Below are 14,763 nucleotides of genomic sequence, written 5' to 3' on the forward strand. Positions count from 1 at the left end.
GCGCAGAGGTTCCGGCCGCGCCCGCCATCGCCCCGTCGCCGTCCCCGCTGTCGCCGCCGCTCGCCCCGGAGGGATGTCCCACGGGGGGTGCGGGTGAGTATCGCTCCCTCTGTGGGCTCCGAGCCTCGGCGGGCAGCGGGAGGGCGGGTGGAGCGGCAGCGCGATGTGAGGATGGGGTGTGCGACGCGCTGTGGTGTCCGGGTGCCCCCCCACAGTGGGAGGTCGGGGAGGGGGAATCCCGTCATGGAGGTCCCTTAATCCCTTGGGGCGTTCCCTTGGAACTGCGTGAGGGGGGAATCCCCTCATGGAGATACTTAATCCCACTATGGTGTTCGGGTGTTCCCTCGGAATCCCTTCATGGAGAATATTTAATCCCGCTGTGGTGTCCTGGGTTCCCTTGCAATCCTCTTATAGAGAACCCTTAATCCCACTGTCGTGTTCCATTGGAGCTCTGGGAGGGAGTAATTCTTCATGGAGGTCCTTTAATCCCTTGGAGTGTGCCCTTGGAGCTCTGGGAGGGGGGAATTCCCTCATGGAGGTCCCTTAATCCCACCGTGGAGTCCTGGTGTTCCCTTGGAATTCCTCATGGCAGCCCTTAATCCCACTGTGGTGTCCAGGTGTTCCCTTGAAATTCCCTCCTGGAGGTCCCTTAATCCCACTGAAGTATTCCCTTGGAGCTCTGGGAGGGGAAATCCCTCATGGAGGACCCTTAATCCTTTAGTGTTCATTTGGGGCTCCATGAGGGGGGAATTCCCTCGTGGAGGCCCCTTAATCCCCCTGTGGTGTTCGGGTGTTCCTTTAGAATTCCCTCATGGAGGCCCTTAATCCCGCTGTGGTGTCCTGGTGTTCCCTTGCAATCCTTTTATAGAGAACCCTTAATCCCACTGTCGTGTTCCCTTGGAGCTCTGGGAGGGAGAAGTTTCTTCATGGAGGTCCTTTAATCCTTGGAGATCTGGGAGGGGAAAATTCCCTCATGGAGGTCCCTTAATCCCACCATGGTGTCCTGGTGTTCCCTTGGAATTCCCTCATGGAGGCCCCTTAATCCCACTGTGGTGTCCAGGTGTTCCCTTGGAAATCCCTCCTGGAGGTCCCTTAATCCCACTGAAGTATTCCTTGGAGCTCTGGGAAGGGAAATCCCCTCATGGAGGCTCCTTAATCCATTTAGTGTTCATTGGGGCTCCATGAGGGGGGGAATTCCCTCATGAAGGGGAGAATTCCCTTATGGAGGTCCCTTGATCCCACTGTAGTGTCCAGGTGTCCCCTTGGACCTCCATGAGGGGAGAATTCCCTGATGAGGCCCCTTAACCTTGAAGTGTCCCCTTGGACCTCCATGAGGGGAGAATTCCCTCATGATGGCCCCTTAATCCCTTGGAGTGGCCCCTTGGAGCTCTGTGAGGGGGGAATGGCACCCCTTTATCCCCCCCTTCACCCTCAGTGTCCCAAATCCCAGCCCTGTATCCCATGTGGTTTATTTGCCCTCCTTTCCCTCTGGGCTCAGTTTTCCTTCCCTCTTCTTTTTATTCCTTTATCCTATTATCCCCCTTATTTTTAGGATGATTACTGCCAGATCCAGAGAAAAAGGTCTGGGGAAGGGGAGGGGTGCCAGAGCTTGTATGTTCCAACAAAGGGATGATCCCACTACGATCACTTTCCAAATATTTAGGGGGTTTCCTTCCCTCCTCCCTTCAATTAACGAATTTATCAGGAATATCCCACTGATTTTAATGTTTCGCTGTTCCAGGAAGGAACCAGCCTGGCAAGAAGGTGACAAGGGACAAGCAGCACCTTCACCACCACAGGGTGCTCTTGCCAGCCATCCCACCCCATTTGACCTCCACAAACTATGGAAGATCCCAATATCCCAACGTGCTGGGATGCTCCCGCGCCAATCCCTGTTTTCCCTCTGCTTTGCCGTGAGTTTTCCCAGATTTAGAGACTCCAATCCCGTTATCAGCAGTTTATTTCTGCTGTGGGAGAACGGAATCTGCTCGGCTAAGCCAGGAATTGCATCCAGCCTTTCTTGGCTAAGCCAGGAATTGCATCCAGCCTGAAGGACAGGGCAACCTTTGCCTGTTCCACTGCCTTTTTCCATGACTCCAGCACCTCATCCAGGCTGCTCCAGGCCTTCCCGGGGGTCACGTTGACTTCATTGAGAAGGTCGATTCCTTCACTTACTCGGATTTTTCCGGGATTATTGATTCCCAACCATCCTTATTTTCTCAGCCAAGTTCACGAGGATTGGGGCAGCAGGAGGAACTGGGTCACCCGGGATGGGAAGCCCACTTTGAGCATCTACTGCAGAAGTTTGGTGAGTCCTCCCTGACACACCTTTGACTTCACCTGATTTAGGAGTGGAACCAGAAACGAAACCAATTCTCCAGCCTCTTTATTTTTTTCCTAATTAAAATTAATTTCTCCATTTTTCTTTACTTTCTCCACTTTTCTCTATTATTCTGTTACTTTTTCAGTTCTTTCACATTTTTCAGATTTCCTCCATATTTTTTCTCCTTTTCTCAGTTTCTTCTCATTTTCTCCATTTTCTTTTTCTCCTTTTTTTCCATTTTTTCTCCATTTTTCTCCATTTTTTTCTCCATTTTTTCTCCATTTTCCCCATTTTTTTCTCATTTTTTCTTCATTTTTTCTCCAATTTTCCCTTGATTTTTTTCTCCATTTTTCTCCATTTTTTTCTCCATTGTTTTTTCCCATTTTTTCTCCATTTTTTTTCCATTTTTTTCCACTTTTTTTCCCGTTTTTCCCCATTTTTTTCCATTTTTTCCCCATTTTTTCCATTTTTCTCCATTTTTCCTCCATTTTCCTTTTTATTTTTCCCATTCCATTTTTCCTCCATTTTTTTCATATTTTTCCTCCATTTTTCCTCCATTTTTTTCCAATTTTTCCTCCATTTTCCTCCATTTTTCCTCCTTTTTCCTCCATTTTCCTCCATTTTCCTCCATTTTTCCTCCATTTTTCCTCCATTTTTCCTCCATTTTTCCTCCATTTTCCTCCATTTTCCTCCATTTTCTCCATTTTTCCTCCATGTTTTCCTCCATTGTTTTCCTCCATTTTTCCTCCATTGTTTTTCCCATTTTCCTCCATTGTTTTTTCTCCATTTTTCCTCCATTGTTTTCTCCATTTTCCTCCATTGTTTTTCCTCCATTTTTCCTCCATTGTTTTTTCTCCATTTTTCCTCCATTGTTTTTTCTCCATTTTTCCTCCATTGTTTTTCTCCATTTTTCCTCCATTGTTTTTTCTCCATTTTTCCTCCATTGTTTTTCTCACTTTTCGCTTACATATAATATATGAAGATATTAAATAATAGCATAGTCTAAGTATAATGTATAAAAAATTATATATAATTATATGTAAATATGTTTATACACATACATATATAAATATATAAACATATTTTTACATACATACATATATCATAAATATAAAATATATTTTATGGCATACTAATATAATAATATACATAAATATATACTTTATAGACATATGATAATATATTATAAATATATACTTCGTAGACATACATTATAGTAATATATAAAAAATATATATATACATAATATATAATATACATAGATATATTTTATAGACATACATATATAACAATATATATAAAAATATATTTTATATACAGACATATAACAATATATAAATATTTTTTTATATACATACATATGTAATAATATAAATATATTTTATATACATGCATATGCAATAATATATATAAATATTATTTTATATACATGCAATGCAATAATATATAAATATATATTTTATATGCATGCATATGCAATAATATGTATAAAATATATTTTACACATACATATCTATATAAATAGATCTAAACCTATGTATACATAAATATTTAATAGCATCACTACCCCACTTCTAGTGGAGTTTCAAAGGAAAATCCAGGTCATTTGAAATAATGACAGGAAAAATTGGGTCACGTTCAAGAAATAACTGGAAAATTCCGGTGGCATTAATAAATAAATCCCGATTTGGGTCCCGTTTGCCTGGAATGCTGATCCTGGGATAGGGATTGTTCCTCCAGGTCTTTGGGAACCTTGAAGGTGCAGGTCTCTGAGGGTGCCCTGAGGGTGGTTGTGTTTTCCAGGCGAAGCCGTGGTGCCCGTGGCCAAATAACAGGAAAAGTTGGGTCACATCCAAGAAATAACTGGAAAATTCCGGTGGCATTAAATAAATAAATCCCGATTTGGGTCCCGTTTGCCTGGAATGCTGATCCTGGGATAGGGGTTGTTCCTCCAGGTCTTTGGGTTGTCCCCAGAACCTTTGAAGGTGCGGGTCCCTGAGGGTGACATGGTCCTTCTGCCCTGCCCTGAGGGGGGTTGTGTTTTCCAGGCGAAGCCGTGGTGCCCGTGGCCAACTGTGACGTGAAGGAATACAATTCCAACCCCAAGGAGCAGCTGCCCTTCAAGGAATACGTGGAATACTGGCAGGAATACATCCGGAACGGCTACCGCTCCTCCCGGGGCTGCCTCTACCTCAAGGACTGGCACCTCAGCAGGGCAGCTCTGCAGTGCCCTCAGTGCCCAGCTCCTGAGGCTCAGGGGTTTGGGATTCTCTTGGGATTGTTCCTGGGGGAACTGGTTGTGGCCTTGCAGGAGCTGGAGGAGCTACAGGAAATGGAGGAGGACTCCGGACAACGGCCTGGAGGGACAGGAGAAGAGGGAATGGCTTCCCACTGCCAGAGGGCAGGGATAGATGGGATAGTGGGAAGGAATTCTTGGCTAGGGGAGCTGGGGGGGTTCCCCTGGAGAAGAGAAGGCTCCAGGGAGAGCTGAGAGCCCTTGCAGGGCCTAAAGGGGCTCCAGGAGAGCTGGAGAGGGACTGGGGACAAGGGATGGAGGGACAGGACACAGGGAATGGCTTAAAGCTGAAAGAGGATAAATTTAGGTGGGATATTGGGAAGGAATTCCTGTCTGGGAGGGTGGGGAGGAACTGTAGTGGATTTCCCAGAGAAGCTGTGGCTGCCCTGGATCCCTGGAAGTGTCCAAGGCCAGGTTGGAGCAACCTGGGATGGTGGAAGGTGTCCCTGCCCATGGCAGGGGGTGGCACTGGATGATCTTTAAGATCCTTTCCAACCCAAACCATTGTAGAATTCCATGACTCCATGAACGTGGTCCCTCATGGAGCCATGGCTGGGGATCCAGTGCCTCAAGGGGCTCCAGGAGAGGGACTTGGGACAAGGGATGGAGTGACAGGATGTAGGGAATGGCTTCCCACTGCCAGAGGGCAGGGTTAGATGGGATATGGGAAGGAATTCTGGGCTGTGAGGGTGGGGAGGTCCTGGAATGGATTTCCCAGAAAAGCTGTGGCTGCCCTATCCCTGGAAGTGTCCAAGGCCAGGTTGGAGCAACCTGGGCTGGTGGGAGGTGTCCCTGCCCATGGCAGGGGAGTAGAACAAGATGATCTTTAAGCTCCCTTCCAACTCAGCCCATTCCATGATTCTTAATCCAGGATGATCAGTCTTTGCATCTGGATTTTGGACCTAAGGGAGATGTAGCAATGCCACATATTCCTGAGACCCCTTTCCAACCCTTTCCCAGGGCTTTCCCAGAGCAGGATGTTTACACGACTCCCGTGTACTTCTCCTCCGACTGGCTCAACGAATACTGGGATGCTGTGGCTGTGGATGACTATAGATTTGTCTACATGGGACCCAAGGGCTCATGGTAAGGAAATGGCCTCTCTGTCATCCTTAGACACCCATTTTGAAGATTAATATTCCAGGGAATTATCACGTTATCCTTCGGGATATCACCACGCTGCAGAGTCCAGTGTTCTGCCTGGATCCATCCAGCCTCGTCTCCCAGGCAGCTCGTCTCTTGTTTGTGAGCTGAACTCCTGCATCAGCTGCAGGAAAAGCCCTGAATTGTGCACCCCAAACCCAGGTTATTTAAGGATTTGGAGCAGGAATTCCCTTGGGATCATCAGCCACTTGTGATTTGCAGGGTCAGCGGAAGTCTCGTGGAGGCACCGATGACTCAGATGTTCCGCAGGTGAAAATTCCAGCCCGGCCTGGGTTAGAAAGTGACAGTTATTTGCAGTTCCCATCCCAGAATATCCCACAGAATATCCCACAAATGGAGGGACTGGAGAGACAAACACCGGATTTGACAGGAAACACTTGACACTATGGAGATATAGATAAAACTGCAGATAGATAAAATGACATAAACCAGCCAAAATTCCAGGAAGAAAAGGGCTCAGTGTCCCAGATTCTTGGTGTTTTTAGGATTTAAATTAAAGTGTTTTGGCTCTGCCTTCACTCCAACCTCTGTTTTTCCCTCAGGACACCATTCCATGCTGACGTGTTCCGCTCCTACAGCTGGTCAGCAAACATCTGTGGCAGGAAGAAGTGGCTGCTGTATCCAGCAGGACAGGAGGAATTCCTGAAGGACAGACATGGGAATCTACCCTTTGATGTGACTGCCCCCAGCCTGCAGGACAGGAGGGTGTACCCTCGCTACAGCCAAAGCCAACCCCCGTGGAGATCGTTCAGGAAGCAGGAGAGATTGTCTTCATTCCCAGTGGATGGCACCACCAGGTTTACAACCTGGTGAGACCCCCTGGCACCATCCTGCTCATCAGGCAGCAGATTAATGGGATGAGGTTCAGCCAGGCCAAGGGCCGGGTCCTGCCCTTGGGCCACAACAACCCCCGGCAGCTCCAGGCTGGGCCAGAGGGGCTGGAGAGCAGCCAGGCAGGAAGGGAGCTGGGAGTGGGGATGGACAGGGAGCTGAACAGGAGCCAGAGTGTGCCCAGGGGGACAAGAGGGCCAATGGATCCTGGCCTGGCTCAGGAACAGGGTGGCCAACAGGGCCAAGGAAGTGATTCTGCCCCTGGACTCAGCGCTGGGGAGGCCACCCCTGGAGTGCTGTGTCCAGTTCTGGGCCCTCAGCTCAGGAAGGACATGGAGGGGCTGGAGCAGGTCCAGGGAAGAGCAACGGCTGGGGAAGGGACTGGAGCACAATTGCCATGAGGAGAGGCTGAGGGAGCTGGGGCTGTTCAGCCTGGAGAAGAGGAGGCTCAGGGGAGACCTCCTCACTCTCTGCACCTCCCTGACCGGAGGGGGGAGCCCGGGGGGGGTTGGTCTCTTTTCCCACCCAACCATCAGCAAGACAAGAGGGCTCGGGCTTCAGCTGTGCCAGGGGAGGTTTAGGTTGGATATTGGGAAGAAATGTTTTCCAGAGAGGGTGCTCAGCCATTGGAATGGGCTGCCCAGGGAAGGGGTGGATTCTCCATCCCTGGAGGTTTTTAAGCTGAGACTGGATGTGGCCTCAGTGCCATGGGCTGGGAACCACGGCGGGGTTGGATCAAGGGTTGGACTTGATGATCTTGGAGGTCCCTTCCAACCCAGCTGATTCCATGATTCTCTGAATTCTTCCCTCAGGAGGACACCATCTCCATCAACCACAACTGGGTGAACGGCTGCAACGTGGCCATCATGTGGTGCTTCCTGCAGGATGAATTGGCAGCTGTCCAGAGGGAGATCAACCAGTGGAAGGATCCTATGGATGATTGGCACCTCCAGTGCCAGGTACAACATGGATCTGACTCTCCAAAGGGATCAGATATTCCAGGGATTTATTGTGCCACTTATTAGCACTCTGAGACACAGAATTCCTTCCCCTCCTACCTGGAATTCACATGTTTTCTGAAGAATTAGGGACTGGTGGCAGCTTGATTTTGCAGGAAGTCAAAAATTCCCTTAATAAGCTTGGGAATGGCTTGTGCCAGAGGATATTTGGTAGGTCCAGGTTGGGATTTTGTTTGGAAAGCAAATGTTTCAACTGCTCTCCTTCAACTTCTCCCTTCAAGACTATTCCTGGGAGAGCTGGGGGGGTTCAGGTGGAGAAGATGGCCAGGGAGAGCTTGGAGCCCCTTCCAGGGCCTGAAGGGGCTCCAGGAGAGCTGGAGAGGGACTGGGGACAAGGGATGGAGGGACAGGACACAGGGAATGGCTTTAAGATGAAGGAGAATATTGGATATTGGGAAAGAATTCGTGGCTGGGAGAGTGAGGAGGGACTGGACTGGATTTCCCAGAGGAGCTGTGGCTGCCCCTGGATCCCTGGAAGTGTCCAAGGCCAGGTTGGAACAACCTGGGCTAAGTGGAAGGTGTCCCTGCCCATGGGAGGGGTGGGACTGGAATCCTTAAGGTCCCTTTCAACTCAAAACATCCTGGAATTCTATGAAACAGTGAATTTAAAACAAGGATAATTTAGGGGAATTTTCTGTGTCTGCAAATTGATGCTTTAAGAGCCCATATTTCTGCTGAGCAGGGTCGTACCTTGGGTGCTCTCCTGGCTCTGGGTGGGAAAGAATTCCATCCCTCCCAAAATCTTTGCCATGAAACAAATGCAAAGCTTCTTTCTGGAGGCTGTTCCTGGATGGATTTCCTCCAGAACCACTTGGAAAACAAAGCAATTCAGTCCTTATTAAAATCAGGCCGTTGCTTTTGGGGCCGGTGCTGCTTCAAACACAGATCACCAAAATGATTAAATATAATTATTTACGATTCCATACAATTATTACCTTGATAAAATCTGATTTTGCAATTTTGACTGTAAAGCTGTGGCTGCCCCTGGATCCCTGGAAGTGTCCAAGGCCAGGCTGGAGCAACCTGGGATGATGGAAGGTGTCCCTGCCCGTGGTAGGAGTGGGACTGGATAATCCTTAAGGTCCCTTCCAACTCAAAACATCTTGGAATTCTATAAAACATAATGATTTATGATTCCATATATTATAACACGATTTGATGATGTTTTTCCCTGGAAACTCAAGTGTTATTTCCATGTCGATCCCTCCCATTTCAGTTGATCATGAAGTCCTGCACGGGCATCGACTACAAGGAGTTCTACAACTTCCTCAAAGTCATTGCAGAGAACAGGATTTCCGTCTTGGAAAAGGGCCTGGATGACGAGGCTTTGGCCAAGAACACTTCCAAAGCTGCCATTTCCACCTTGGGAATGCTCCACGCCGTGTTCGACCTCAAGAGGACGGTGAAGGTCTTGACGTCCCTGAGCGCCAACGAGGATTTCAAGAAGCTGGATCTGACCTCCCTCTCCCCCCTCCTGAGGCTTTGCTGCACCACCTCAAAGCTGCCATAGATACAGCCCTGCTCTGACTTCCCATTCCCTCGGTTCTTTGGGAAAAAACCAACCTTTCCCAAAGGCTTCGGAGAAGGTTCCTCCTCCCCGGTCGCCGGCTGAAGTACGAAGAGCTTCGCTACGTTCAGCAGGACATTCAGCTGGGAGTCACTGGATGGAGGAGGGGAAAAAACGATCCCAGATAAAGGAAAATCCCCCAAATCTTGGCAGGATTTTCCTCCCAGTCAGGGAAGGGGGACAGAAGTTCCCTATGGATAACCAAATTCCCTGTGCTTCCAAGAGCAAAGCTGCACTCAAGCCTTGCTCTGTCTCCTCGCAGCTCCATGATTTGAAGACTTCCAGGTGCAGCTCAGCTTATCTTTTCCTACTTTTTTTAAGGGAATTTAAGCTAGTTTGCTTCCTTGGAAGCCTGGAAGTGCTGGCTCTACTTGTGTCCTCCAAAGCTGGAATTCTCAGGTGGAATCAGCCCTCCAGCGGCTCGGATTAAATTTAACATCCTAATTAAGACACTGGAGCCCTGATTGCAATTAGAGCACTATTAATTAAGCATGTGACCCCCCCACACCACCCCTTTTCCCTCAAGCTGAAAAGGAGGAATTGGAATGCACTCCCACATTCCCACACACAATTCCAAGGCACAGCAGGGATTTCTTTGATCAGGGAAGTCAGCCAGGAGCCTCCTCTCAGCTGCTCCAGTGTGTGGGCACACACCACCCCCTTTGCATGGTTCCAACAGCACAATTCCCAACTGGAATGCCCAAATATCCTGGGAAAACCTCCCTCTTGCTCTTCCAGAGAAGCACAAATGGCTGCACACTGTTACCTTAGTTACTTTAGGGCTCACTTGAATTCTTGCTCAAGAACTTCCTCAGTTTTTCTTCCCCCCCCAAGGAAAAGCAGCTACAAACTGTATTTTAGGAAGTGCAACAGCAGAAACCCGGAGTAGGCTGAGAATTCCCTTGTTTTCTAGATAATTCCAAGGGTTTGTACTCGCATGCACTTTTTGCATGTCCTTTTCTAGGAGAAAAAAATCTGCATTTTCAAGTAGCAAGTGGTACCTGGAATGAAAAACTCCTCACCCAGAGCATGGAAAAAAACGTGGAGAAAACAGCATTTTTTATTTTTTTTTTTGTGGATTAAACCATCCCAGTGCTCCAACCTTCTGGCAGGAGGTTGGAAAAGCACCAGTTTGAAGCAGCTCCACAATTCCAATTTCGCAGTTGGGTCCTTGGGGCTCTTTCCCTTCTCCAAAACTCCAGCTGGAGTTTTTCCCTCCTTTTTAACCTTTCCCAAAGGTGAGGGACAAAGATTCCGAGCTGCCAATCCCGTGTTTTGGTCGGAAAAGCACGTTTTTGGGCCTTGCATTTCCTGCATGTTGTGACACTGGTGGTTAAACCACGTAAAATGAGATTGATGGATCCAGATTTGGCACTTCCAATCCCTTCATTCCCAGGAATGAGCAAGGCAGGAAAAGGAGCCACGTGCTTCCTAAAAAAAAAAATCAACGAATCCAAGCAAATTCTCCAACGCTTGAAGGCAGCAAAGAGATTGGAATAAGGAGCAGGGAAGCCTGGAATCTCCCTTCAAATTTCCAACCAGCTTTATTTAAATACAAAGTTCCCGGAAAACATCCAGTAGGAGACTCTCATCCCAATATATTAATTCTTGTAATCAGTGTTATTATTTATTAAAGCATCAATCCATGTGAGAAACAGGAGCCAAGAGCTTGTGTTTGCCTGGACAATTCATTAGTTACCTGGACAATTAATTAATTAATTAAAAGTCAAACTGTAAAAAATAATTTAAAAAAAAAAAAACAGGTTAAAATCTGTGTCAAAACCTCTCCAAATGGACCTCACACAGGACTGGGAGGGACAAAAAAATCCCAAATACCCCTTTGATTTTCCAAAGGAAGGCTAAATCCCAGCCTGATTTTGGGGTCTGGGGGGGTCTGTCAGCACAAATCCCCTCGGAAAAGCAGCAGAAAAACAAGTGTTGCATGTTTTCTCTTCCCAGGAGTTGGGATTTCTCCCCCCAGACCAACATTCCTTTTCTTCCAAGCCCACAGGAAATCCCTGCAGAATTCCAGAGCAGCAGGAGCGGATCCAAGGTGCGGGTGTGACATTCATTCCCTGAGGCTTCAATAAATCCACACCTTTTAGTCTCCTAAACCACGGGAATTGGGGAATAGCAGCTTTCAAATGCCATGGAGAGGTCCTGAGTTTGGCCCAGGGAGGAAGAGGAGTGGAAAAAACCCCCTCTGCCCCCTCCAGGAATGGATTTTTTTAGGAATGTGGGGTGACCTCTCCAACCAGAAATGGTCCCACCAGAATTCCTGTGCTTTCTCTCAAATAAACTCTTCTCCTTTCTGTCCATTCACCAGGAGCTCCCTGGGATTGGCAGGACAAGGAAAACGAAACCACAGGGCAAAGAAACCTTTTCCAGTCGGGAAGAGATTCCCAACCACCAGCTGAGGTTGGATATCGAAGGGTTTTATCCATCGGCATCCCCGTGTGTGCTTTAGGAGCAGGTTATTCCAAAAACCCGCAGCTGATCCAGGAATTCTTCCCTTTGAGAGGCAGCCAGAAGCAGGGACACGAGGGATTCCTCGTCCAGCAGGAAAGTGCAGCGGGAAGGATGTTCCCTTGGGATCCTGGGGCTCAGGAGCTGGGAGTCAGGGGGCAACTCTCCCTCTGGTGGAGCCTCATCCTCTGGATGTGCTCGTAGCACGACTGGGAAGGAGCAGAACAAGGGAGTAAGGAGAAATTTGGGAACTCAGGGACAAAATTTGGGAACTCGAACAAAATTTAGCAACCCGGGGACGAAAGTTGGGAATTTAGGGACAAAAAAATTGACAAATTCGGGGCCAAAATTTGAGAACTTGGGGGCCAAAATTGAGAACTTGGGGCAAATTTTGAGAATGTTGGGGCCAAAACTTGAGAACCTGAGGCCAAAATTTGGCAGCTCTGGGCCAAAAGTTGGCAGCTTGGGGCCAAATTGGCAACATGAGGGCAAAATTTGGCAGCTTTAGGGCCAAAATCTAGGAACTTTCGGGCTAAAATTTGGGAACTTTTGGGCCAAAATTTGAGTACTTTGGGGCCAAAATTTGGCAGCTTTGGGGCCAAAAGCTGGGATCAAAATTTGAGAACTTCTGGCCCAAAATTTGACAACTGTGGGGCAAATTTTGGGAACTTTAGGGCCAAAAGTTGGGAATGTTGGGGCCAAACTGGGAGAACTTCAGGGCCAAAATTTAACAACTTTGAGGCCAAAATTTGGCAGCTTGAGGCCAAAATTGGAGAACTTGGAGACAAAATTTGACAAGTTTGGGGCCAAAATTTGCAAATGTTGGGGCCAAAAGTTGGCAATTTTGGGGCCAAAACTTAGAACCTTGGGGCCAAAATCTGACAACTTTCAGGCCAAAATTTGGCAGTGTTGAGTCAAAATTGGAGAACTCTGGGGCCAAAAGTTGGGAATGCTGGGGTCAAAACTGGAGAACTTCTGGCCCAAAATTTGACAACTGTGGGGCAAATTTTGGGAGCTTTGGGGCCAAAATCTGGGAACTTTGGGGCCAAAATTTGAGAACCTTGGGGCTAATGTTGGGAACTGTGGGGCCAAAATTTGCAAATGTTGGGGACAAAAGTTGGCAATTTTGGGGCCAAAACTTGAGAACTTCGGGGCCAAAATCTGACAACTTTCAGGCTAAAATTTGGCAGTTGGGGCCAAAATTTGGCAGCATTGAGTCAAAACTGGAGAACTCTGGGGCCAAAAGTTGGGAATGTTGGGGTCAAAATGAGAAGTTCTGGCCCAAAATTTGACAACTGTGGGGCAAATTTTGGGAACTTTGGGGCCAAAAGTTGGGAACGTTTGGGCCAAAATTGGAGAACTTCAGGGCCAAAATTTGACAACTTGGGGCCAAAATCTGGCAACATGGGGGGCAAAATTTGGTAGCTTTGGGGCCAAAATCTGGGAACTTTGGGGCCAAAATAAGGGCTCTTGCAGCCAAAGAAACTGTGCTGCTCCCAAGTTCAGGATTAAATCTGCTGTGAGTGAAGGAAAAGGATATTCTCCAGATTCTCTGGGAAATCAACTCCTGTTCCAGGCACAAAACCAGCCCCTAAAATTCCATCCCAGCCCAGCTTTGCTGCAAGTGGAAAAAAATTCCCTCACCTCCAGTGCTGTCAGCAGGAAGTCAAACATTCCTCCTTGGTTGGTGGGATCCATCAAGTCTCTGATGAGATGGATTTCAGCTCCCAGGTGCTGGATTCTAGGGAAGGAAAAGGTCCCAGTTAGGACAAACGGGTTGGAAGGGACCTTAAGGATCATCCAGGGACACCTCCCACTCTCCCAGCCTGCTCCAACCTGGCCTTGGACACTTCCAGGGATGGGGCAGCCCCAATTTATTGATGCTCCATCAGAAGAAAACTTCCTTTTTCCCCTCTTTTATTCCCTCCTGATCTCATTTACAGTCCAGGAAGATCCTTAGAAAACCTCCCTCATCCAGCACGGCCACGGGATATTCTGCCAGGAAAAGAGGAAAAACCACCCTCAAGGCGCTCCAGGGATTGGATATTAGGGAAAATTTCTCCATGGAAAAGGTTGCCAGGCATTGGAACAGGTTGCCCAGGGCAGTGGTGGAATCAGCATCCCTGGAATTGTTCAAAAACACTTGGATGTGGCACTTTAAGGACGTGGTCAGTGGTGAACATGAGTTGACCTGGAGATCTTAAAGGTCTTTTCCTTAACAATTCTAAGATTCCATATGAAAAGTTTAAATATTCCACCCTTTTTTTTTTTTTTTTTTGGAGGCCAAACACATCCAGGGATCCTTGACAATCAGCCAAGGATTTCTGGCTCCAATTTGCCAGGAGATCCAGTTTCCTCGTGCTGGATGGAAGCGAATTCCTGCAGTTCCACTGGAAGCCTCTGGCAGGAATGTGTGACATCCACAGGCATTCCAGCCAGGAAAATAAATCTGAGGCTCTAATAATTAATATAACCTTCTCATCTAATGGGCTAATTAAGAAATATCACGGCCAAGACCTTCCCAGACTCCAAACTGGATCCCAGTGCCCTGCTGAGAATGGAAAGAGATGGAGGAGGAGATGATGCCTTGAAGGCATCAAAAGCTGGCAGATCCCAACCCACAGAAACCCAAAAGCTCAGGAAAAAGCAAATTAAATCCCCAAATCCCAGTTTTTAACTTCAATTCTTTGGCTTGTGAGACCCCATTTCCCAGGACAACCCCGAATTATCCTCTGGGATAAGAGCTGGACACTCAGGCATTCCATAATCACTTTATATCTTGGGCAACCCCATCCCAGCAGAGCTGGCTTAGGGTTACACAGCAACCCAAAAGCTCAGGAAAAACCACATTAAATCCCAAAATCCAAGTTTTTGCTTTAAATTCTTTGGTCTGTGAGACCCCATTTCCAGGACAACCCCGAATTATCCCTAGGAGAAGTGATGGACACTCAGGAATTCCTTAATCCCTTTATATCCCGGGCAACCCCAGCTGGGTTGGGGTTACACAGAAACCCAAACGCTCAGGAAAAAGCACAAATAAAACCCCAAATCCCAGTTTTTAATTTCAATTCTTTGGCCTGTGAGACCCCATTTCCCA

General features: G+C 47.6%; 2 protein-coding genes across 2 annotated transcripts in view; one reads left to right on the forward strand and one right to left on the reverse strand.

Moving 5' to 3' along the window:
* Positions 1-2,094: 2,094 nt before the first annotated feature.
* JMJD4 (jumonji domain containing 4) lies at positions 2,095-10,172 on the forward strand (the record flags this gene model as incomplete). The annotated part of the gene is given in 10 exon segments (XM_032691367.1): positions 2,095-2,220; positions 2,222-2,279; positions 2,282-2,308; positions 4,372-4,537; positions 5,580-5,705; positions 6,326-6,519; positions 6,522-6,592; positions 7,427-7,573; positions 8,850-9,096; positions 9,099-10,172. Coding segments are annotated over 10 exon segments (1,224 nt in total), but the record flags the coding sequence as incomplete, so codon positions are not given.
* Positions 10,173-10,246: 74 nt separating this feature from the next.
* The window catches only part of ALS2CL (ALS2 C-terminal like), a 62,873-nt gene continuing 58,356 nt past the window's right edge, over positions 10,247-14,763 (reverse strand). Inside the window, 2 exon segments of the mRNA XM_032696502.1 lie at positions 10,247-11,875; positions 13,311-13,407. Coding sequence (XP_032552393.1) covers positions 11,804-11,875; positions 13,311-13,407 — 169 coding nt within the window. The 3' untranslated portion in view covers positions 10,247-11,803.

The sequence above is a fragment of the Chiroxiphia lanceolata genome, chromosome 1 (assembly GCF_009829145.1).
Source record: "Chiroxiphia lanceolata isolate bChiLan1 chromosome 1, bChiLan1.pri, whole genome shotgun sequence".
Taxonomy (NCBI): Eukaryota; Metazoa; Chordata; class Aves; order Passeriformes; family Pipridae; genus Chiroxiphia; species Chiroxiphia lanceolata.